The sequence below is a fragment of the Canis lupus genome, chromosome 24, assembly GCF_011100685.1.
Source record: "Canis lupus familiaris isolate Mischka breed German Shepherd chromosome 24, alternate assembly UU_Cfam_GSD_1.0, whole genome shotgun sequence".
Classification (NCBI taxonomy): Eukaryota; Metazoa; Chordata; class Mammalia; order Carnivora; family Canidae; genus Canis; species Canis lupus.
In genome coordinates, this window is record NC_049245.1 from 3,049,516 (window position 1) to 3,075,598 (window position 26,083).

The 26,083-nt window shown below is 41.5% G+C and overlaps 1 protein-coding gene across 7 annotated transcripts in view; it reads left to right on the forward strand.

The window, feature by feature from the left end:
- The first annotated feature begins 1,501 nt into the window (after nt 1-1,501).
- Nucleotides 1,502-26,083, forward strand: part of RALGAPA2 (Ral GTPase activating protein catalytic subunit alpha 2) — a 327,065-nt gene continuing 302,483 nt past the window's right edge. For 6 of the 7 annotated variants that reach the window (XR_005377489.1, XR_005377487.1, XR_005377490.1 and 3 more), the window contains exon 1: nt 12,070-12,291. Coding sequence is in view for 2 of the 7 variants with exons in the window: in XM_038571432.1 (XP_038427360.1) it covers nt 12,186-12,291 (106 nt within the window). In the remaining 5 variants the exon portion in view is untranslated. Of the gene's footprint in view, nt 1,730-12,069; nt 12,292-26,083 lie in introns of those variants that run through there. The other variant, XR_005377488.1, reaches the window with a different exon arrangement.

Here is a 26,083-nt window from a genome sequence, read left to right on the forward strand (position 1 = left end):
GAGGCACCCAGGTGCCCTGAATGCTGAACGTTTATTAAAAAATTCCTTTGCATCAGGATACTGAACACACATCCAGCGTCAAAGCTTCTAAAGGGTGGGGACTCTATCATTAGGCATTCATCTAATGTAGCATCTTGTAGCTAAAGAAATGTGTCAGCTGAGGAGAAGTGCTAAAATCTGAGTTTATCAGTGGGATCGCTGTGAGTTTGATCTCTGGAGTTTGGCTATTCGGGTCCAGAAACTCAAGTGTTACCACATCTGCTCTGTTGTAGCCCATACCAAAAAACACAATTCATAAAAGACTTTACGAAGTCAGGGACAATTTGAGCATTGGGAATTGAGAATTGGCAGTTCTCGAATGATACGTCCCACCTTCCAGCAGTCTTCTTCTTGATAATCATGAGACTTAAGACGGGTGCTCTGTCCCCCCACCCCCACCTTGGGATTCCTAGATAAACATTGGCAATATCTTACTATCTATTTGCCTTTTATTTTTTTAAAAGATTTTATTTATTTATTCATGAGGGACACAGAGAGAGGCAGAGACACAGGCAGAGGGAGAAGCAGGCTCCCTCGAGGGAGCCTCATGTGGGACTCGATCCCAGGACCCCGGGATCATGACCTGAGCCAAAGGCAGATGCTCGACCACTCAGCCACCCAGGTGCCTCCTATTTTGCCTTTTAATCAATCATCCACATTCTTTTTACTTTGTAGTAGGGGAAGTGTAATATAACTGAGTTTATCACACTGTTCTCATTTCAGCAATTCTTTCCTAAGAATACACCTGGGTCTTGTAGCAGAGACTTGGAAAATCCACTAGTATCACCAACAGCTCGTTTATTCCCTAACCCTCAGGACAGCCTTCTTCCCCAGACTCCAAAGTCCAGTGGTTTCTATATGCCTTCAAAAAGGCAGGGGTTCTTGAAGGGTGGTCACCAAAGGATAGTTATGTGAATAACCAGGCAGAAAGATAAATCCTTTAAAGTTTGTAGATAGTAAGATGGAGTCACTTATGTCAAGCCATAATTTATGTCAGGCAGTGATGCCAGCAACCAAGGGCATTGCAGCTAAGACCAGATATTGTCAAAACCAGCAACAGCTGGCATCACCCAGAACTGATAACCAGAAGAGCCAGAGGACATCTCCAAAGGCCCAAGACTCATTAAATCCCTTTAGAAAGGGAAGATTTTTACAGCAAACTGACTATCTAGACACTGACCCTTTCATATCTATGACATCACAAAGGCAGCTGCTGCCAAATACTCTGCCCAATTGATCTCGGAATGTAACAGAGATCCTCTACTGCCAAAACATAATAGGCAGCACATGCCAAGAGCTGACCCAGACCAGACGGAGGACTTATTTCAGCTGCATGCTCACAGGCTGACTTTGCATTTGGTTTGTCCCTGTTCTATCTTGTTTGTTGTGTGACTTGTCTTATGCTTTGCTTTTTGTAACATGTAAGAAGCTAAGTTAACATAGGTGATGAAATGTCATCGAGTTTGGAATATTGAACCTACTTTATAATTATGTTAATCTTGCTTTATGACTGAATGAAGCTGACATTGGGGAAAGACACAGCTTGTGTGTGTGCCTTCATAGCACGCTCACAACAATGTCACAAAGGGACTGAGGATCATGAGGAGCAGCAGTCTCTCCTCATTGAAGAGGCAAGTTTCCTGTGCTTCAAGTCCCCACAGGCTAATAATGCTGCCTAATCAGACAGAAGGTACTGATAGCTCCTTCAAAAAAATTCCCTTTTCCACTGTCATGGTTGATTTTTACAAAATAACTTCCATGGTAGATTCATTAATGGTCATATTAGAGGCTTAAAACTGCTTGTGCAATTGGGTTGGGTTTGCTCGTTTCTGCCCTTTGTCATCACCAGAAGGACATGCCCAGGCTAGTCCACTGGTTTCAGGAGAAGGATGAGAAAAATATGGACCATGGTGGAGTTGCCTCAGTCATTCCATCAAAGGCCACACTAGGTCAGCTAATAGCTTCTGAACACTGAGATAAGTGATCTCAGCCAAGAGCAGCCAAGCCCAACCCAGACTGGGCGAACCCCACAGACCCAAGAGATGAATAAATGTGTACTGGTGTACAGCACTGAAGTTCTGTGGTTAGTTGCCATGTAACACCTTGGTGGTATAGATAATTGATCTGCCCTCTTCCTGACTTTTCTTGAGACTCCATCTATGTTCTTGCCTGCTCACCAGCTGCAAGTAACTACTTACAAGTTCAGTACATATTTAAGTGCTTCCTGTAATAATGAATCGAAAAGTTAATTTCTCAAGTCAATTTCTGGTGACCTGCCTATCTCAGGCTTGCTTGGTGCTTTTCCTATGGATATTCAGTTACCTAGTCTGTAAATACTTCCCAGTGTCCTTTATGGAGACAAACCAAGTTTTCTTTCCTTGTTGCCAGCACCCAAACTCTTGGAGCTACTTCTTCTGTCTGCCTCTACTTCTGGAAGACCCATTCTCCCTCCCTTCCTGTCACCTACATTTCTAATCCTTGGTGAGAAAAGCAATCCCTGTCAGGCCAGTCACCTTCTGGGGGCAAAAATCTCTTTATCATTTAGATATCAGGCTTATTTTGAGTCATAGGGATGAGCTACAGAGAATTTTAGAACCAGAAGGATGTCAGAGATAAGCCACTGGATGCAGTATGTATGGCTTTGTCTAGCTGAGGAGATAAGTTTTCAAGATTTGTTAGTTCCAGATCCTTGGGGCTACCAGCACACACTTCTCTCTTTTAGCTACTTATTGCTATGTAACAAATTATCTCCAAACTTATGGCTCATTACAACCTTTCTGTTTATCTGTTCACAATCCTATAATTTGGGTAAGGCTTGGCTGAGACAGTTCATCTCTGCTCTACATGGCTGGTAGGTTTGACTGGGGCCGAAGGGTACACTTGCAAGATGGTGCCACTCCCATGGCTGAGGAGTTGGTGTTAACTGTTGGCTCAAAGCTCAGCTGACGCTGTTAGCCAGAGGCCTCAGTTCCTTTCTATGTGGTCTCTCCACATGGCTAGATTAGACATCTCACAGGGTGGCAGTCTCCGAATAGTCAAACCTCTTACATGGTGACTGGCTTCTTCCAGTGTGCAAAAATGAAAGCTGCCAGGCCTTCTTAAGGCTTACAATGGAAACTGGCACCCTGTCATTTCCTCTATGTCCTATTGGTTAGGGAAGATTATAGGGATGCCTGGGTGGCTCAGTGGTTGAATGTCTGTCTTTGGCTCAGGGTGTAGTTCTGGATTCCCAGATCGAGTCCCACATCAGGTTCCTTGCATGGAGCCTGCTTCTCCTCCGTCTGCCTGTGTCTCTGCCTCTCTTTCTGTGTCTCTCATGAATAAATATATAAAATCTTTTTTTAAAAAAAGATCATAGAATCAGCTCAGATTCTAGGGGAAAAGAAAAATACAAGGGCATACAAACACTAAGAGTATGGTTCATTGAGAATAACCATTGTAAAAGATTAGCCCACCCTCCTACTCGTTTTTACTAAAGAATGAGCTTCCACTGACCTTTCTAGCCAGCAAATAATGTGGTTAAGGTGAGCATTGGCCTAGAAATCAAGAGACCTGAACTTCTTACATAGCTTGACTATTAATTAACTAGAGATTTGGAGAAGTCGCCTATCTTTGAAGTTTGTCCAGATAAATGTTAAAGGAACCTCTGGTTCTAAAGGCAGAGTATAAAGTCTTGGTAGGTTTCAGTTCCAGCAAGTCTTTATATTCTCCTTCATAAGTCTTTCCCATTCTTTTTGAACTGGTCTATCTTGATCTGCAGTTGCAGGAGACCAACTAAGTCATTTATTTACTTCCTATGCTTTGTTGATCTAAATTATTCTGATTTGTCCTTTTGACCTGCTTCCTGTGAGCTGGATGACCTTGGGCCAGCCACACAACTTCTCTTAGTTTAGACAAAATGAGGATAAAACCCCCAGCTTCATGGGCTGTGTGGCGAGGATTGAATGGGAGAAAGTGCACAAAATTGCTTTGCAAAATAGTACTCAGATGAGATGGCATTGTCCAGTCATCCTAGTGCCACAAGCACCATCATGTCAGATTTAGGTAAGTGTTTCCATCCCTAGTTCTGGTGACAACCAATCACTAGCCAACTTTGGTTCTTATTTCTCCTTTTTCTGATGAGGGAATACATCTGCCAGGCACATTTTACTCTCAAAATGTTCTATGATTCCAGGATTTCCTTGCTGATAACACTTGACAGTTAGGTGAAATTATTTAGCCTACATTTACAGTAGGCAATATCACAACCAGAGCTGAGGTGGAGTGGGGCAGAATTATACAAAGGCAAATTAAATGAGGGGCTTCTCTTAATACTTTCTGAAAGTTAAAAATAAACACAGCTTCATATTTATTTTGTAAGGGTCATCTTCAGTTAGTTTACCCAACCAGATAGTGAGCATCTCAGGAACAAGGGTCATGTCTTTTTTTTTTTTTTTTTTAAATCTCTATCTATTCAGTGACTAAAATAAATGACCAGCAGAAAGAAACTCAGCAAATGCTTTTTGAATAGTTGAATGACACAGAAAGTCCTCAGATAATGAAGAGGCTCCAAAAAAAGAGGCTTATTATTTTGATTTTAAAAGTGAACATTTAAGTAATGGAGAAAAATCTCAATTCACATCTTTTGGATAGATTGTTTAAACCAAACCTTTCACACTGTGGGGTGTTACTTTTGTTGTTTTATGACTGTTAGAATGAAATTATGAATTCGATGTGCTATAATCTGATTTATGACTTTCGCTTTTGAAAGGACCCATAAACTATTCATGGGTTTGGTCTAACAGGAACCCGATGAAGTAAAATATGCCCTGGGACTACTGCTGAGTCACACCTGATGTACTTGACCAAGAAGGACATTAAAATGTGATAAAAGTGTGGCCCATGGAGAGGTACTTCAATTCAGAAAAAAGAAGGAAAATAAAAGGATAGAAAGGGAGATACTTAGTAATGTTTCCTGTGACATTTAAATTCTTTGGTGTTGGCTAAACAGAAACAACAATATGGTTCAATTCCTTCCAATTATTCAGTATGATGATTTTAATAATTGTATAATTTGCACATATCCTATGTCTAAGTGACATCAGGGGTTTCCCAGATAAAATTTGGGGAAGAAAACTGTCAGATGTAATTCTTCCTTTAAGATTTACTGAAAGCAGTAAACCGTGTCTTCCAATCATCTTACTGAAGTACTAGATCTTAATTATAAATCAGCTAAGTGGGGCAGCCTGGGTGGCTCAGTGATTTAGCGCCACCTTCGGTCCAGGGTGTGATCCTGGAGACCCGGGATCGAGTCCTACGTTGGGCTCCCTGCATGGAGTCGGCTTCTCCCTCTGCCTCTCTCTGTCTCTCTCCCCCTCCGTGTGTGTGTGTGTCTGTGTGTGTGTGTGTGTCTGAATAAATAAACAAATCTTAAAAAAAAATAAATCAGTTAAATGGATGGTCATTTTCATATTCCAGGACACCTGTTAATTTATGTCAAGTGAATCAGAAATGATGATGATTTGCTTTGTTACTGTTTTTGTTATTGTTTACTATTTATTGTTGTTATTTTAGCTACTCAGCATCCAACATCCCTTCCTCCAATAATATACTTCACTGTTTTGGGGGGGTATGTCCTATTCTGTATAGTCTTGGTAGGAGGTAGGTACCTCCTACTTTACAAAAAGGGCTAGCACCTCAGATTTCCTGATTCAGGGCAGCCAGGTGGGTGGACACATGAGGTAGGCATCCATCTAAGGCTTGGCCAATTGGATGTTCTTGGGACTTTGAACTTGGAGATGTTCAGGATGGTGGGAGGTCCTTCATTGTCAAGGAAGCCTTGGCATACTGACCCATGTGCTCGGCTCTATGACTTGTCTGGGCCTCCCAGACTGTTGGGGCCAGGCGGGAAGGGAAACTCCTCAAGATGGCGGATATGCCAAAATGGCTGAGGTTCCTGTCACCACCTCCACTTGGGACGCCAATGGACCAATGACCTGCTGACAGCTTGAGCAGACCCTTACACCTCTCCTTTGGACTTCCCCAACCGAACCCAACGCCCTTCAAACCCCAGAGGAGGAAGTCACCTTTGACTGGTCGAATTGCAATCCTTCCTTTGCATAGTGAGGGTCACTCTGGTTGGATTGCAATCCTTCCTTTGCATATGAGCCAACCAATAGGAAACCGTTCTGCCTTACAACGTTATGTAAACCCCCGGCCACCTTGTCTTGGCGCGACTGACTTCCTCGACTCACTCTCTTTCCCCGGGGAGTCGTGGAACCTCGCCCGAGGGTGCCTGCAATAAAATCTGTTCTTGGACCCTCGCTTGCCTTGGCGGTCTCATTTCCATCTAGTTACTAAAAAAACTTAACACAGACCTCCCTTGGTATCTATTTTTCTAGTTATTTTCCAAGTCCAACCTTCCATTGATTTGAGAGCCTGGCATTCTTTAGATGAATCATAATTACCTAAATAGCCAGTCAATTTCTATTGCTTAAACTGAGAATGCTGTCTGAAAAACCAAGTAAAATCAGTCTCAATTTAGGACATACATTTACATGTAGACTAGTAAAATAATTTGTATTCTTGCTTTGTGGTTGATAAGAATTGTTGTTCTCTAAGAATTATTTTGAAATTGATTTTTTTCTAGAAAATTACAGGAATTTATAAGTAAAACTGTGTGATGGATTTCCTCCATTTTGAACGAGCAGTTTTTGTTGAAATTCTATAATCTACATGCATTTTTAGAAAATCTAGCACCTTGTCCTAAATTAGGGAGTAAATCTTATCTAATATTAAACCTAATGGCATTTTGTGTATTGGAGGAAGAGGTGAGGTAATGAGCACATTTTCACAGGCTTCTCACCCATGAAATTTTATACCTCTCTAGCATTTGTGCATCATCCTTCTATTCAAGTTGATTTACTATTTAGATAGTTTCCATGATTCTTGATTTTTTCCAACATTATTCAAAGATACATTTTTTTTAATTTATAAAAGTTCTTATGATACTTACTTGTGGGCTTATATTTTTCTAATGTTGACATGTTTCCACAATTTACCACTGCAATGTTAATACTGTTGTGATGATAAAAAAAAAAAATATCCAAAGCAGATGACATTGTGGTTTAAACACACAACTGTGAAAACATCTGCTTGACTAAATTTAGAAACATGATGATGTTTTTTCCCTTTAAGGCATTGCTTTGTTATCAAGCGTCCATCAGACATATCAAAACAGCTAGTACTTTTTCAAAAACTTTTTCATGTCTGTCCTGAAGTGAAATTCTCATATAAAATGATTTATAGTCAAGTTTAAAGTTAAATATTAAATCTCCTCATTTGACAGATATTTTGAAAGAAACTATTAAGAGATATTTCTGGAGAAGAAAAAATATATTTTCAGTTTCTACAGTAATATATCATCTGGAAAACGAGGACATTGGGTTTCTTGTATCTCAAGCATTGAGTTTGGCATTTCATTCTTATGAAGGGCCACCCCTTATTTCTTAGGAATTTTAGATAGGTGTAGGTTTTCAGGGTCACAACATGCACATTGAATGAATAAGTCAATATTTCAGGGTAAAAGCCAATATAAGGAAAATTTGAATTTATTAGATTGTAGCTTTTTTTTTTTTTTTAAGAAAATAAGAATGCAAAACTCCAATGATCAAAATAGACTGTCATGGGGGGGGGGGGGGGTTGGTCACAAGGGGTTGGCTCTCTGTGGCAACAGAATCTAAATGAAGTTCCGCAGTATGTCTGACATACTAAAAGATCTTACTCCTGAGTACAGGCACAATGAGCTTATCTGATAGGAAAATCTGCAGCTAAAAGTTGAATTTTTCCATATACTAAAATTAATATAATATTCATGACAACTAGGATTAATGTGCGGGCACAAGATATTTTAGTCAATCTGAAAAAAACCAAACCCAAATCCTTCCAAATTGAAAAACTCTGATAAGTGAAAACTAGAAAGTAAAATATATTAACATTTAGGTTATCTGGAAACTAAGAGCTGGCAGGTCTAAGCATATAGAATGATTCCATCTATGGAAGTTAAAAAGACAAACAAATTGTTTCTGATAGCAATGACTGAATTTGGGGGAAAATTGTGGTCAAAATTGGGGGAGAAGATCTACTAGGCATTTCCTTTGTGTCTGCAGCAACACCAATTTAGGAGGCAATGAAGGGGATCACAGTGTGTGTGTGTGTGGGGGGGGGGGACAAATATGTTTTCATAAACCATGAATAAGCTGTTTAAAGAAGACAGAGAAGTCTATTTATATTTTAGAAATATTTCTGAGGAAAGAAGGGTAGACTTTTAAAATTTGGATATATAACACATCAGTTAAATTGAAAACATTGCACTAAACAACATTTCCTAATAATCCTGACTGAGAAATTAATGAAGAAATGAATGAATGAGTTTATTTATTTAACAAATATTGACTGAATACTGACACCAGCCCTATGCTGGGCATAGGTCCAACAATGATGAATTATAGAACTGTTTGATAAGTGTTTAACATCAATGATGGTAGGAATTGCAATTTTCACATGGTCCTTGAAAGATCAATTTTCAGCAAAATAGAAAAGGATGGGAAGTGCAAAACCAGTCATCACAATTTAGCTATATCTATTGTTCAGTAAATATGTGTTAGTTTGAATTTATGTAAATAGTTTACAAAAACAAAATTAAAATCTAAAATTCTATTACAGATAACATCAGGAATTGGCAAGTGTTTCTCTTTATTCTTTGGGAATAAAGAGCTCTTGGTCTCTCATTTCCATCACTCTGTCATGGTTACTTGGGCTCTGTCTTCCTGAACACCTGAATTCAATTTACTGTTATCAGGAAAACATGATGCTTTTCTGGTAAGTGATGTATGGAGGAAATTACAAAGCTCTACAGCCCTTCACTCTTCCCTGTTAGATTCTTGAAACACATGCCCAGTTCAGATCAGGTTCCGCATTTGTTACTGAGAAAGGGTCTTAGCCACCTGAGGGCTCTTACATTCTTTTCTTTTTTACGAAAAGTCCGCCTGGGGGCTCCTGGCTGGCTCAGTCAGTTAGGTGTGTGTCTTCAGCTCCAGTCCTGATCCCGGTGTCCCTGTTTGGAGCCCGCAGGCTCAGCAGGGAGTCTTCTCCTCCTCCTCCTTCTGCCCTTCCCAGTCCCCTGCCCCTCCCCTCCCCCTGCTCCTGCGTGCGCGCTCTCACTCTCTCTCTCTTTCAAATAAATAAACTCTTAAAAAAAAAAAATAAGTGTGCCCCAGGGGATCCCTGGGTGGCTCAGTGGTTTAGCGCCTGCCTTTGGCCCAGGGCGTGATCCTGGAGTCCTGGTATCGAGTCCCGCGTCGGGCTCCGGGTGCATGGAGCATGGAGCTTCTTCCTCCTCCTGTGTCTCTGCCTCTCTCTCTCTCTCTATCATAAATAAATAAATCTTAAAAAAGAAAAAAAGTCTGCCCCAAGCAATGTCTTCTACCTGAAACACTCACCTAGGACATGGAAAAAATTCTTTTGAATATCATTATGGATTCCTGAATTTTATGTATTCAAAGTGTTATAATTAATATCATTCATTCTGATCTTGCTAGACAGTCACAGTGGGTTCTCTCCAGCATCTGGTGGCATTCATTTTCTACGACTGCTGCAACAAACTACCACAAACTAGGTGGCTTAAACTAACAGAAATTTATTTTCTCATAGTTCTTAAGTTCAGAAGTTTTAAACTTTATTATGTTTATCTATCATTTATTAATTATCTTCATTTATTGGTGAAAGTGGGACATTAATTCAACAGCATGTAAGTGTCTGAAAAATGCTTGGCACTCTGAACCTCCAGAAATAAAGAATTAATTACAAAGATGGTAAAGTCCTCAAGGAGTTCACAGTTCTGTAGGAATGATTTTTTGAAAGCAACAGAAAATGACAAGTATTTTTCTTTTATTTTTGTTTCATGTGGAATATTAAACATGGGTTTATAGGCATCGAAGTAATGATTTATATTTCTTGCTTTTTTAGAGAAATCCTGGAGTTCTACATTTTCATCAGTAAGCAAAGGTTAGGTATAATGGATGAGATGCATTCAAAGCATGAATGCCTGTTTTTGGTGTTACCAACTTTTCACAGTGTCACATGTTTACTTTATGTTGTCCCTTACCTCTTCATTTATTTAGTTGTTCTGTCCCTCAACTAGATTGAAAGCCTTGGAGGACAGGAGACTACATCTTATACATCTTTTTATCTCCAAGGTTTAGATTCATGCCTTGCACATAGGTCAGTAAATGTTTGATGACAATGACAGGTTGCTGTATGATAGACAATTTGAATTCCCTAAGACAGGTGCATCCTATTTTTTCAATTAAAGGTGTCTTCTTCTAAGGGAACAGGGCAGTGAATACTGTGACATACTATGCATAACCAGGTACAGGCTAAGTACTGTGATGATAGCACCCAAAATGGCTTAAAGGAAAAGGTTATTTCTCTCTTGCAATAGTCTTGGAGGGTTTGTGGCCCTTTTCAAGGGGTCATCTGGGGACCCAGGCTGGCATCATCTTGAGTAGGGCTTCCTATGCTAGATTCATCTAGATCTGAGATTCACCCATGTTACTGGGTTTATCAGTAGTCCATTCCTTTTTATAGCTAAATAATATTTCTTTGCATGAAGATGTCCTAGTGCTATCAAGGCTATTTTGACAACTCTAAAAATAGAGAGGCTCTAACAACTAGAAGATATGTTTTTGCATGCCTGGATGAGATAAATAGGACTATTTTAGCTTTTATTCCATTTTATTTAACAAACTTTTACTGAGTGCTTCTAGAGGTCAAATATTATGCCAGTTATGAGAATACAAAGCTATGTAAATCTCTGGCTTTCACCCCAAGTTACAGGTTTCCCTTGGAGGAGAAAAAGTTGTGTTGTTCCAATTGGAGAGGAAGCACATGATTTTAAAAAGCCAGCATAAGCACTTTCTCAAATATTGTCAAAATTTGGAGCATGGAAGGATCCAGATGCCAGTAAATTATCGTATAGATCTATTGTAAGAAACCTCCAGGCCATCTTCCAAAGAGTTTTGCTCGAGGTTACAGGCACCTAACCTTAAAAAGCATACCAACTTGAGAGTCAGGTCCCTCAGGTTCCATTTCTGGTTCTGCTCCTGGATTGCTATGTGGCTTTGCACAATACAGAGAACGTGCACTTCCTACAAAGAAAGAAACAAGATCCTGAGGAGCCCTCTGAGTAAGAGAACCTCATAACCCAAGTGAAGTTGGATCTCAGGGACCAAGGGGATTGGCTGGACTCCTTACCCAGAGTCTAGGGATGCCCTTCCTGCTGCCAAAGCCATTAATTTTAGTGTGAAGGTCCATTAATTTTAGTGGAGGTCCGATTTTAGCATGGTCAAAGGGAATTCAATTTCCTCCCTGGTGTGAGTTCAGAAGTCAAAACGAAAAATGGTTTGCACTTTAGGAGCCTTGAAACTTTTCTTACTGAGATGTTCTTGTGGTTCACATTGCACTAGAAGTAACTGGGTTGGTAATATACACCAAGGAGTGAAGGTTTGCGAGCTCAGGGCCTCTTGGGGAAGTAGGCGGATGGATGCTGTCCAGCAGCTTGGGGTACCCTCCGAAGTTGTCACGGCACCCGCCCCCCACTGGAGAACTACATTTCCCTGGAGGCCTTGCGGCCCACAGCCCGGTGAGGAAAAACGTGCTCAGACCCAGCCTATTGACTCTCATCGTGCCTAAGACGCGCCAGCCTGATTGGAGGGCTGTGTCGCAGTGCATCTTGGGACTTGTAGTACAGCGTGTTTATGGGTCAAGCTTCTCTGCGATTCGCGGCGGCGAGGCGGCGCTCCGGGCGCGCCCCCGAGAGGCGGGTCCAAACCGTGTGCGCGTGCGCCGCGCCCGCAGGGCTGGCCGGCACCTCCCGCGGGGCGGGGCCGCCGGTTCCGCGTCTACACCGCTTTCCTGCCCCGCCCTTCGCCGAGGCCGGCCCGCCCCTCCTTCCCGGAGCCACAGCTGAAGCGGCGGCGGCGGCGGCGGCGGCCCGGCGGGGGGCGGCGGGGGCTCGCGCGACACGCGCCGAACCAGCCCGTATGCGGTGACTCGCGCGGCGCAGGCGCCTCCTGTGCTGCCGGCGGGCCCGGGTTTCCCGCGGCGGGATGTTCTCCCGAAGGAGCCACGGGGATGTGAAGAAGTCCGCGCAGAAGGTGCTGGACCCCAAGAAGGACGTGCTGACGCGCCTGAAGCACCTGCGGGCGCTGCTGGGTGAGGCGCGCCGCGGGGCGCGGGGCTGGGCTCGCGGGTGGTTCGCGGGGCGCGGGGCGCGGGGGGCGGGGGCGGCGGCGGCGGCGGCGGCGGCGAGGACCTTCCTCCCCGGGGCCCAGCATTGTTCCCGCGGGCAGGTGTAGGCTGTCGCCGGGTTCGCGCGGGGCCACCCGAGGCCGGCGGCGCCGTGACCCCTGCCCAGCCCCTCCCCTCCGGGCGCCCTGCGCACACGCACAGCGGCCGCCTCCTCGCTCGTTTTGTGATTTCGGGGTTTGACGCCCCGGGTAGACTGAGTCTCCAGGTGTGCCCAGCATCTCCTGAATTGTCATCTCTTAAGCGGGCCCCCGCCCCTTACATTTTATTTTTACTTTTGGGTCGGAGTCTTCAAATAGACTGGGACTCGAAGTGCTCGCAAGATAAATTTGAGTTAGCTGTTCCCTCTCCCCATGCTCCTCCTTTTATTTTCATTTTTTATTTAGGGTCTGGCTGCTTGTGTTTCTTTGTGTGCTGGGGTGAAGAGGGCTCCTGCGGTGTGCTGGCAAGGAGGGGTGGCTCTCCTGGGGTCAAAGAGGCTGCCCGCGTGACGGCGATAGCCCTTCGCCTTCTCCCATTGTTAGGGACTGCTGGGGGGAGGTTCCGTGGAGCCTCGGGGCCTGCCGTTGACCTGTGATGAAGCTCATCCTGTGGCTGCGAAGTGTCCACAGGGCTTCCTGTCACCCGCTGCATGTGATCTCTAGCTGCTTTGCTAGGCTGTTTTGTTTTCTGTTTTCTTACCTACCTAGTCTGAAGTTTTGTTTAGGACCAAACACCTGTGCAGTCTCTAGTGGTTTTTTTTTGGGGGGGGAGGGGGGGCTAAGAAAAGGACACCTTGTTTCTTCTATATATATTTTTATTCTTAAAGTGAGCAGGAATCACATAGTCTTAATGTGTCTGTTCACTTGAGGAAATACGAAAAAAAGAATTCATTTTATACGAGAGAACTTTAAATGAAAATCTTGTTCGTGAGATTAAAAGTTGCTAATTATTTCTATTTATACTCTGTGAAGTACCTCTGAGGAAACACACATACACACCTACTCATCTACACACCTACCTGGTTCCCCAAGCAAATTTAGGGTCTCAGATTCCTTGAGATTTATACTGTTGTTCACTTTGGAATGAAATGTAAATTAATTACTTATTGCTACAGGGATTAGTTTTCAAGAGTTTTGGAAGTGAAGGGTAGTTGTCCTTGGTAAATTGAACTGTCTGCTACCTGTAGTAAAATCTCATGCACACACAGGTTGCATTGTGCAGAGTTCTTAGTAGTGACTGATTAACACCTACTGCAGGAACATTTTTGATAAAGGAGAGTTGAACAGTATTTTAAAGCATTTGAGACTCTGGGACTTTCTGTGGTAGAGAATTTGAACTTTTGTTCTGTCCAAGTCTGCAGGATTAAATTGGCTACATTTTGTAAAGGCAAAATCATTAAACCTAGATCAGTTTGGTTTCTTAGAGATGCACAGTACATTGTTACCATTCTGAGAAAGTAGTTTTCAAGGCTGTGTGTGGTTTCACTTTAGGGTGCATTGTCTTATATTGAGGAACTTTTTTTTTTTTTTTTTCATGTCATTGAGCTCATTATGATCTCAGTTTTGTAGCTTAGATTCTTTGATATTAAGTTGTGGGGTTTTTTTGTGGACACATATGTTTGTGGAATGACCCAGGGTCCTTTATTGCTGTAATTTTTATCCATAGGGACTAGGTTTTTGTAAATGTGTCTGAAGAATTCTATTCATAATGCCTAACAAAGTTTCGCTAACCACGAAAGACTTTAAAAGAAAAACAGTACATTAATGTATCAGTTCCTAGCACATCATGTACCTTATTTGTTTGCTACTTAAGAAAAAGCCTACTTAGAAAAAAAGGCCTCTTGATCTGATAGGAATTAGCCAAGATCAAGAAAACTATTTGAAGGAAATGAATGGCTATTATTGTATTTTTATTTGCATATTTATGTAATATTCTAGCTTTGCACATATTTTGTCCTCAAGCGATAATAAAGATGTTCTTTTTTTTTTTTTTTTTTTTTTTACATACAAAGATGATACCATTGACCTAGATTTGCTGCCTGTGGCTGCGTCACTCTGGCTGGTTAATAGCCTGTCTTTGAACCTCAGTTTCTTTATTTTGTCAAATGAGTATGGTAATGACTACCTTGTAAAGGTTATTGCGAGTATAACGTATAAACTACTTCAGCTTGTGGCAGGCATGTAACAGTTTCCTCTCCTATTACTTGCCTCCCATCCTTAATAGGATAGGTCAAGTATTTTGATAGGTAGTTTCCCACTCCTCCCCCCCCCCTTTTTTTTTTTAGATTTTATTTATTTATTCATGAGACACACACACACACAGAGAGAGAGAGAGAGAGAGAGAGAGGCAGAGACACAGGCAGAGGGAGAAGCAGGCTCCATGCAGGGAACCTGATGTGGGACTCGATCCTGGGTCTCTGGAATCACGCCCTGGGCAAAGGCAGGCACTAAACCACTGAGCCACCCAGGGATTCCCCCCCCCCCCACACACACCCTTTATACCTGTTAATTTGTTCTCTCTTTATAAAAATTAGTCCGTATTTAAGACAACTGGCTGAGAAACACACAGTGAACCATGGAAAGTAGAGTATTTCAGGATCCCTGGGTGGCTTAGCGGTTTGGTGCCTGCCTTTGGCCTGGGGTGTGATCCTGGGGTCCCAGGATCAAGTCCCACGTTGGGCTCCCTGCATGGAGCCTGCTTCTCCCTCTGCCTATGTCTCTGCCTCTCTCTCTCTCTCTATGTCTCTCATGAATAAATAAATAAAATCTTAAAAAAAAAAAAAAAGTAGAGTATTTCTCATTCATGGTAATGGCTCCAGTTAGAACTTGCTTAGTTACTTTCATCCTGCTTTGTATTGTAGATTGGCTTGATATTATTAACTTCATTTTTTTTTTTAAGATTTTGTTTATTCATGAGAGATAGAAGGAGGCAGAGACATAGAGGGGGAAGCAGACTCCCCACAGGGAGCATGATGTGGGACTTTATCCTAGGACCCTGGGATCACAACTGGAGCCAAAGGTAGATGCTCAACCACTGAGCCACTCAAGTGCCCCAACTTTATTTTACAAAGTGGGAGACTGAGTCCCAGGCAGACATTACAAGGGCCAAGCCATGGACTAAATGGTCTGTATGTATTATGTTACTTACAGGTAGAGCAAAGATCTTTCAGGTCCCCTGACTTCCAGTTCTCCCTGCGTTGTTGAAATCATCAATGGGAGAGTAAATGAGTAAACAAAACAAAATAGAAATCCACCCAAAATCTGTGTATTGCTGTCTTGTTCTAGCAAAGATTCCATGTTTTTTTTTTTTTTTTTAGATTCCATGTTTAATTAAAAATTAAGTGCTTACTATGAGTCCCTAAATAGAAATGGTATTGATGTAGCAGGAAGAATTAATGTAATAGTAAGCATATAGTATGGTATGTAATTAGATAGTGGCTTATATTGTGGACTTCTTTATAGGATTTCAAAGGGTCAAAAAAGATCATTAAGCATGGTACAAACAGAAGAGCATCTTGAAGGAAGTTTTACTCATTCTGGTCCCTGAAGGATGGTTAGACTAGCTCTGTCCAGTAGAAATATAATCTGAGTTACAAGTTTAATGTAACTTAAAATTTTCTAGTAGTCACATTTAAAAAAGTAAAAAGAAACAGCTGACATTAATTTTAATAATGCATTTTATTTAATCCTGCAGATCTAATGTAAATTATACCAACAGGTAATCAATATAAAATAATAATATTTTTTACATTCTGTTTTTCATACCAAGTCTTTGAAATCCAGTGTGTATTGTATACTTCTAACACATCTCATTTCAAACTGCGTTTTAAGAGCTCGGTAGCCTCATGTGGCTAGTGGCTGCATACTGGACAGAGCAAGGTTAGGACAGGGGGAGGGCAGCTCTGAGCAAGGGGAGATGGGAGCTGATAGTGGAAATACACATAGCAATGATATAGAAAGGTGAGGAACACTAATCTGCATCTTCCTCCTGTCCAATGAGGGAGTCACGGGGTGATGTTAGTCATGAGGTGGAGTGCTAGAACTCTTGCCCTGTGGGTGTTCACAGTGTCAGATGTGTGACCAGAGTGCTGTGTAGGCCAGATGTAGGGGCAGGAGAATGAGTTGGACTGGGAGATCTTGGTGAGGGTAGAAGAGTGGTGGCCTGAGTGGCAGAAGCTGAGGCACTTTGGGGGTCAGATCAGAAAAGGTCTTGTTTGTCTGAATTGGAAGCTCATATCTTACCTTGCATGTGAGAGGGCCTGTTGGAAGAACTCTTAGTAGGTCAAATGATAAGATTTGAGAGCTGCCTCTCTGTCTGCAGAGCCAGGAAAATAGATTGAGGGGAGTGACACAGCTGACAGCAAAGGAACAGACAAATGACAAGAGTCTGAAATAAGATGCTCCATAAATGGAGAGGAGGGGTGGGATTTCAAAGGACAAATGCAGCAGGAACTAGTGATTGTCTCGGTGAAGTAATGAAACTGAGGTTCGCAGAAGCCAGACGAGGAGTGATCAATCTGAAGGAGAAGAGATCTGGGATAAGAGGCCATAGTCAAGTCAAATCATGTGACATCAGGGTTTGGGCCAAATATTTGGACCCAGAGTGGAGAGAACAGTCTCTCACAAATGCTCTGTATATACTGAGTCAAGTGGAACATTTTGGTATATTTCTTTTTAAGCATCTGTTACTTTAGGTAGGGACAAGTTCACTTACAATTTTAAATGTTGCCATTTAAACTCATTTTATTATTAGCATTTTCCTACCTTTTTTTTCCCCTCTCATTTTTATTAACTATAAACAGTTGTTGAAACTGTGTACTGTAAGTTAGCTTGCCATTTCCTGAATGGTTAAATTGTTTCCTTCCTTTCTCTCTTTCTTCTTTCTCTGATATAATACTGCTCTAAACATCTTGGGAAGCAGCTTTTCTATATTTTGTGTTATTTCCTTAGAACAGATTCCACTGAAGTCAAACTGCTGAATTTAAACATGTTTATGACTTGATTCACTGTGCTCTTTCCTAAGTGTTGCTCCCAATGAGCCTGCTAGCAGCAAGAATTTCCACTCTAGTCTGGCTAGCAATAAACATATTTGTGTAATTTGATAATTGGAGGTAGGCATTTTTGAGGATGGAGGTGTCAGGGATAGGGCCAGAGGAGTTGGGAGGAGATCCTGGCCAATGATAGGGGAAGATGAGTTTGGTGTTAGGGGTGTTGAGTTTGAGAAAAGGGCAAGATTCAAGTGGGAGTGTCTAAGAGATTGTTGGACATGGGGTCTGGAGATTAATAAGAGGATAGAAAGCTATGGTATGGTTGTTTATTGGCATCTGGTTCCATCAGATCTCCCCACAACCTCTGATGCAGATAGTGTTCCTACCCTCAGCTTATATATAGATGAAGAAACTGAGGCTTAGTGAGCTTAAGCTCACAAGTAGTTAACTACTTGTCTGTCAGCACCCAGTTGATAAGTGGCAGAGCTGGGACTCCCGATTATAAAGCCCATGTTTTGCCTCTACTAGTTATCTGACTCAAAAGTATATTTATATATCAGAAAATATATTTACACACCACAGTGAATGTTAACATATAAACAAAAGCCCAGGGATTTTTGCATGTCTCCCAAAATGTTGCTGGGACTTGTGCTGCTCTCTTCCTGGTCTGTTTTACTAGATTCTTCTAGGGAGACTTGAGACAATACTTGATTGCAGCATGGCAGAAGATAAAAAGACTTCTTTTGTGTTCATTGGCCTCTCTCTGCCCTTGGTGGGCTTAGCAGGTGGTAAAATATTTGGATGGGCATTAGTGCCAACCAGAGCAAAGCCTGAGCTGTAATTTCAGGCTCTTCAGGTAGTCTTATATGTTCTTTATTTTTTAACCTGGTTTGAAGCAAAGTCATTTTGCCATAATGCTCCCTTTGCCAATTTTTCATCAGTTACTAACATTTTATATCTGTAACCTCTGGAATGTAAGATGAGCTTTGGACTCAAGTACGTGTAACACAAATACACCAATCCCTGCCTCTAGGGCTCAGGGATGTCTGGACTTCTGAGGCAAGAAGGGTGGACCTAGGATAAAAGTCCAGTCGAGCTCAGATGTTTTGTTTGGGACAACTGGAAAAGGCTAGCTTCCTCCTTTTATTCTGGGAAGAGAGAGAATTGATAGATCCAGAATAGTTTGATGTAAACTTTTGTAATTTGTACTTTTATTTTGTTTGTAAGTGCTTTACTTGCAACAGGGAATAAATACTTTTACTAGCTATTTAGAGTACTGATTTTTCCAGAGATAAAACTGTAGAGAATTGTTTATTTAAAAAAATTCACTTTCAAAATAGCAAATTGATTCAATTTAAATTTAAAAAATTTTTTAAAGGAGAGATATGTTATTGTACTATAAAATTAGGAATAATATATAAATGTGATAAACGACTATCCTGTCTTTGCGTTTTAAAAAATTTCAGTTCCACAGACATTTTTTTCAAGAGTGTATGGGTGAGTGCATATGTGTGTACGTCTGTGTGTGTGTGTGTGTGTGTGTGTGTGTATGTCTATCTGCTCAGGAGGGCTGTGGATTCAGATATTCTTAAGGCAGAAGCCCAGGACTTGTAGTTTAATAGGAGAGGTAGACACATAAATAACTGCATTTCCCATCTCAGTGGAGGGGATGAAACTGTAGAGGTGGCCACACATGGTGCAGAGGCCCAGCAGAGAGGCCTCTGGGAGAGGTCTCCAGTGCTTCATGAAGGGGGAGAAGGTCTGAGGTGGGTTTGGAATAACGAACACAGGATTTCCCAGGTGCACAAGTTGGGGATGATGGGACTGCAGAGAGAAACTTGCGTGAAGGTAATGGTGTGGACACCATGGAGTTAAATGTACAGTAGCCTTTATCCTGTGGTATAGGTAGATGTTTGGAATCAGAAAGACGTAAGTAGAGAATAGGAGCCAAATTCTATGTGTCACCTTGGTGAGTGGCTCAGATGCCCTGAGATTTAAAACACGGGTGCTGGGAGAGTAAGAGCTCCCATCCTTTTGGATTGCAAACCCTAAGGGTATAGCATGGGCTGCCAGTGTTTATCTTTCCCCAGCATGGAGGGAACCTGCCTCAAATTGAATTCATAATCAGGAGGGAATAGGACAGAGAGATGGAAGGTGAGCTGAAAGGGTCAGCCATGTCTGTGCCATCTCCACTCCTGAGCTTCTTGCTTAAGGTGCTGGTAACACCCTGTTTTTGCTTTAGCTAGCTTAAGTTATATTTCTGAGTCTTGAAATGGAAAGAGTACAGATTAATATGTCAGGAAGAGAGGGGGAAATCCCAGATCAGGGATGGGTGGGTAGGTGCACATGTGTAGATACTTTTTATATTTAAAAGCTGAGCAAATTTGAGTGTGTATATATATATGTATATGAAGGAAGTAATATATATGAAGGAACTAATACAAGAGCAAAACTGAAGGAGAGGGAATAAAAATGGAGAAAGGTGTGGTCTGCAGTCAGATCAAGAGTGTGGGGCAGGAGATCAGATGGCTTGACAAGAGGGACACCGCTTCTTGTAAGGCCACTTGGAGGAAGTAGGAATGGGGTGCTAAATGTGGAGGGAGCTCTAACACCATGGCTTCTGTTTTCCTGGCAAAGGTAAGAGGTAGGTAGAGCTGCTGAGCCAGTTTTCTTGCTGGTGTAGTGATAGGAACTGAGGATGTCTTGTTCCCTCTCCTGTGCCATGCATCCCTTTAAAATAAGAGAAATATTGTAATCTGTAAGATTTGTTGTTGTTATTGTTCTTTTGGGGAGCGATCTTATTAATGCAATTAACTTATATATTCAGTGCTTGGCCAGAAGGGGGGGTAATGTACATATGTAAAACAAGGACAGTTTAGGTAGTGCAGATATTATCTGGCCTTCCACTTGGTGACCATGTGTCCCAGATTGGCAGCAGATGGGACCAGGGAAATGCTGTGTTCTCAGTGGTCTTCTTTTTTTCTTCACACCTCTGGCTGTGGAACCATTTGACCTACTGGGTGTGGTTCTAGTGGTTAGGGGTAATTTTGCTCATCTCCATTTTTGCCTTTAATATGGCTTAACCTCAGATAAGATGTAACTTGACTGTACTGATTGCTCATATGCATGTGGCACCTTACACTTTTGCAAAATGTTTTCTCATATTCTCATTGGTTCAATGTGCTGCCTTATGCTACCAGTTCAGAAAGGACTTCACCTTCTAGATTCTTAAACCTTGTTTTTGAGTTAGTTCTGAATCCCCATTTCAAATCTTTAAGTGTGATTTTTACAAAAGAGATATTTCATCACCATTTTTATATCTTTTGTATTGTTTTGTTTATTTATTTATTTACTTTTAAAGATTTTATTTATTCACGAGACACACACACACACACACACAGAGGCAGAGACACAGGCAGAGGGAGAAGCAGGCTCCATGCAGGGAGCCCGACGTGGGACTCTATCCCAGGTCTCCAGGATCACACCCTGGGCCAAAGGTGCCACTAAACCACTGAGCCACCCCGCTGCCCCTTTTGTATTGTTTTAGAAACTGAAACCACATCTGAAAGATATTTTATTTTATTGGTTTTTTAAATTTTTTTTTGAAAGGTATTTTAAAAGTAATTGTGATTTTTAACTGCAAATATGTAATTTTGCTATCACAACTGTGGTTTAGCTGATAAAGATAAGGAGCCCTTTGATATTTTCTTGTGCTTGATTTTAAGTGATGACACATATTCACTGAACTTCAACTGTGGTTTCAGGGACACATAGGTACTAGTGACATTGCTTGTGTCCCCCTGTGGGAGCCCCAAGAATGTGGCACTCAGATCTCTGTTGTAAGGGTCATGACTGACTGGTGGCTCCAGCTGCTGCCCTCATGTTCACCACCACTTCTTAGCCAAAGCTGAGCTTCTCTTGGACTACTTGGAGTTACTGAGTAAGCAGGAGTGCTATTGTGGTCCACTCATGCAAGATCCCGATGGCCCTGAAGAATGATTTTTTGCTTGAGGACTCCCCATGGGTATGGTAAGGACCTTTTCACCACCGAGTTGGAGTCTGAGACTCTTCCTCCCCAACCCTCCTTCCTTCCCCCTTTCCTTCACAGGGGTCAGATGTGCAATGTGGTTGAAGCCAACTCTCCCTGCCTTCTCAGGTCTCTCCCCTTTCCCCTTTACAGACAGTTGCACTGATAAATCTCCTGTATGTGAAATTCTGTCTTGGTGTCTACTTCTCAGGAAGCCCAAACTGACACACCACCCTTTTCCCCAGAAGGTGTAGCCATTCCTACCATCCAAAACCCTTCCAGGAGACAGCATGAGCACACTATGTCCTCCACGTAAACTTTCTTTGTCCCTTTGCCCTAAAATGATCGTTCCTCAGAATTCCCATAGCAGTTTGAACTTCTCATTTGACATTTATGGCCTTTGGCTTTGTGTCTGGTGAATCTCCCCTATTAAATGATAAATACGTTGAGAACATGAAGAGCTTCTTGTTCATCCTGATTCCTTTTGGTAATGTATTTCCATATTTGTAACCATAATAATTAGCATTGAATCAGCACTTTTCATGTGCCAAACTGCCAGAAATACTTTTACATGCATTAACTTATGTAATCCTCCCAAGTGGGATATTGTAATATTATTATCCTCATTGTACAGATGAGACAGAGAGGTTAAGAGTCTTGTCCAAGGGGATCCCTGGGTGGCACAGCGGTTTGGCGCCTGCCTTTGGCCCAGGGCGTGATCCTGGAGACCCAGGATCGAATCCCACATCGGGCTCCCGGTGCATGGAGCCTGCTTCTCCCTCTGCCTGTGTCTCTGCCTCTATCTCTCTGTATCTGTCATAAATAAATAAAATATTAAAAAAAAAAAGAGTCTTGTCCAAGGTTACACAGCTGGTAAGGGACAGTCAGGATTTGAACCCAGGTAGCTGGCTCCAGAGCTCCCTTGTTCATTTAACAGTTATTTTTTATCCACACACGACACATGCCAGGTGCTATATACAGCATTGGGGATGCCAGAGCTTGCAATCCAAGTCTAGAATAAATAAGTATTAAAAAAAGCAAACAGACCTCAAAATGTGATTTCCAAATAGATGGATATAAGTCTGTGGGGGCGTAGCAGCCACCTGATGTTTTGAAAAATTTCTGAAAGCCTTTCGGCCCCAGAGATTGTTTTCACAAACCACATGTTCCCATGATTAAAGTAATGATTCAAGACTGTGAATTAAGGTCTCCTGAAAGAGCCCCCCAACCTTCTCCTTTGTGTATGTGCACTCATTATCAGACCCACCCCTCTCATCCCAAGGTGAACAGCTGTAAAAGGGGACTGTGCATGGACAAAAGGATTGAGAAGAGATTGGGAAAAGAGGTTTGGGGAGAGGGCAGCAGGACCAGAGGGCTGTTGGTAAGGATAGGCTTAAGTGAAGCTTAGGCAAGTATCCTAGATATTCTTTCATGGAAATAAAGTTGCAGAGACTTTATTGTAAAAATTTAAATACACAAAAACCAAAACAGTCACTGTCCCCAAAAAGGACCGATTATAACTAGCAAAAATTCTTTCAATGAAATCTTTGATAGTATTTTCAAGACTGCTTGGAGAAGGGGAACAGATGACATATATTGCTTCTTTACAACTTTTTAGAGGGATTAACATGTTTTATTTCTGGTCTTATTTCTGCCACAGATAATGTAGACCACTATTTTCCATGGATTTTATATATAATAAGATAAGGATGTCTTTGAGTTAATTAGGCTTGAGGTAGTAGAGCTTATGCTGAACTCCAGAGTAGAAGTAAAATATCACCTTGTCTTTCTGTGTGTGTGTGTGTGTGTGTGTGTGTGTGTGTGTGTGTGTGTGTATATCATATTGCAGCTGTTTATTTTGGAAAGAAAGGTTCCATTCCTCTCTTCCTGCTCCTCAAACAAATATGTACACAAACAGACACATCATTTTAACTGAAGTAAAAAGTAAATAATTAACTGGAAAGGTATTTGAAACTTAGAGGAGAGGATATAGTTATATCCTCAGTACATAGAGAGCTCCTACATTTTAAGGTGAAAAAGTATAACAGAAGTTTAAAATATATATATATGTGTAACACAAATGAAAAAATGACAAGAACCAATGTTTTAAATGTCACTTTTAAGTTGTCTAGGATATATAAACTTACAAATAAAAATGTATTTACTTATTATATTAGCAAAGTTGCTGTTGTGTGTTTTTCCCTTAATGATTCTTCCTGGTTATCTGTGTTTGCTTTTGAATATACCTTTGATAGGATTATAATTTCATATGATCTCTCTGGAAAGTAATTTATTGGTATCTGGTCTTAAAAATGTATGTATCATTTGACTTGATTCCCTTTTCTAGGAAATGGTGATAGGTATAGTTAAAGACTATTAAGAAATGCATTGCAGCATTGTTCTCACATTTAAAATTTTATTTGTTGAAATTCACATAATTTAAAACTAATCATTTTAAAGTGAACAGTTCAGTGGCATATAGTACATTTATAGTGCTGTGCAGTCACCACACCTCTATCTAGTTCCAGAACATTTTCATCACTCCAACAGAAAATCTAGTACCCATTGAGCCATCACTTATTCTCTCTTCCCTCCAGCCCCTGGCAACCACCTGTGTGTGTGTTTAACCAGCTGGGAGATTTTTTTTTTCTTTTTAAAATCATTCTTTTCCACCAGAGTGATAGTAGAATTGACCCTTGAATGATGGGTTTGAACTGTGGAGGTCCACTTATATGTATTTATTTACTTATTTTTGATAAAAACAGTACAGCACTGTAAATGTATTTTATCTTCCTTATGATTTTCTTTTTAAAATTTTTTTTTTAAATTTTTATTTATTTATGATAGTCACACAGAGAGAGAGAGAGGTAGAGACATAGGCAGAGGGAGAAGCAGGCTCCATGCACCGGGAGCCCGATGTGGGATTCGATCCCGGGTCTCCAGGATCGTGCCCTGGGCCAAAGGCAGGCGCCAAACCGCTGCGCCACCCAGGGATCCCCCCTTATGATTTTCTTAATTGCATTTTCTTTTTTCTAACTTGATTGTATTCTTACAATAAAGCAAGTTAGAAAAAAGAAAATGCAAAGTACGTTTTGTTTATGTTATTGGTAAGGCTTCTGGTCAACAATAGGCCGTTACTAGTTAAGTTTTTGGGGAGTCAGAAGATACAGGGAATAACACCCCCAATCCCTGCTTGTTCACAAGGTCAGCTGTATATGTTGAGCATATTTATACTAGTCAGGACTCTTGGTTACAAGTGGCAGAAACTCAAACTAACTTAAAAGGGGGATTTAATGATACACATAACTACTCTAGGGGAACATTTGGCTTTAGGTATGTATGATTGCTGACAGAAATATAAGTGGAGTCCAGAGACACTCACCCATTCTCATGTCCACTTTCTTTTTGACCTCCCTCTTGTGAAAAATATTCCTTTCCACTCTTGGTTCTGTGTTTGTTTTCTGTGCTTCTTCCTCATCCTCAGGCTGACTCTGCCTGGTGCAGGAGAGATGGTCCCTGAAAGCTAGTGACCCTTGAGAAGAGTATGGTCTCCCTAGGACCCTGGGTCCTGAGAATACTCTGATTAGCTTTACGTAGGTCTTGTGCCCTTTTTTTTTTTTTTTTATGTGCCCATTCTTGTAAGAGATGGGGTACTCTGATTGGCCAGCCTGGATATCATTTGCCCTGTTCCTAGAAACTGAATCTCATTTTGGCTCATATATTTCTGAGAAAGTAGTTCTGGAAAGGTGTTCTGATACATTGCCACACAAAACAGTACTGCTTATATCTCGGCTCATGCCCATGTATGTCCCAAGGGTATTGACTTTTGTGTTGATAATCCTAGGTCATGGAGAAAGCTTTACATGACATTTTGTAAGTTTTACTTAAGACTGTGGGAGTTATATTTGAAGATTTATCTAAGTTGAGGGAAGTAAAGATTTTCCTTTTAATAAATGGCTTTACCACTCTTTGAGTTCTGTCTTAGACAATATACATTGTTTCTAAGTCATTCCACAGGGAGACACTGAGGGCTTGCTGTGTATCAAATGAAGCTCTGATTTCATGAGATTTGGATTCCTTTAGGGCAGATGGACAATAAATAACAAGTAAATGTAGAATATAATTTCAGGTAATGATTATAGTAATATGAGGCTTGATGGGGGTGTGTTTATGCTGGTCTAGGCAGCAGGATCAGGGAAGATCTCTCTGAGGGGGTTTAGAGTCAAGATCTGAGTTAAGCAGGCAACAGCTTGGTGATTACTTACGGGAGTCGTGTTCTCAACAGAGGGAAGTGCAAAGGCTCTGAGTCATAAACAGGCTTGAGAATCTAATGGAAGTCAGTAGAGGTGGAGGAGTTGTGGGCAAGAGAGGAAAGGGTAGGACCAGTGGGCCTTGTAGGTCTCAGTGAGGACTTCAGATTTTTCTCTAAGTAAGGTGACATGGGGAGTGACCCGAGCTGACCTTTAGGACCTTTGTGAGGAAAGCTTTCTTTTCTTTTGGCTTACTTTCTAGAAAGTCTGATCCTTTGCCCCAATACTGAGCAGTGGCTGGAGGCAGAAAGGGGAAGAGGTGAGAGAAAGGAGTGGTGCTAGAGAAGTGAGTAGCTGTGGAAGCCATGGCAGGTGCAGGTTTTGAGGAAGGTGGGAACATGTGGCCTGTGTCTGTCCTTATTGCATCAGTGAGTAGTTTTGAGAAGACAGGCA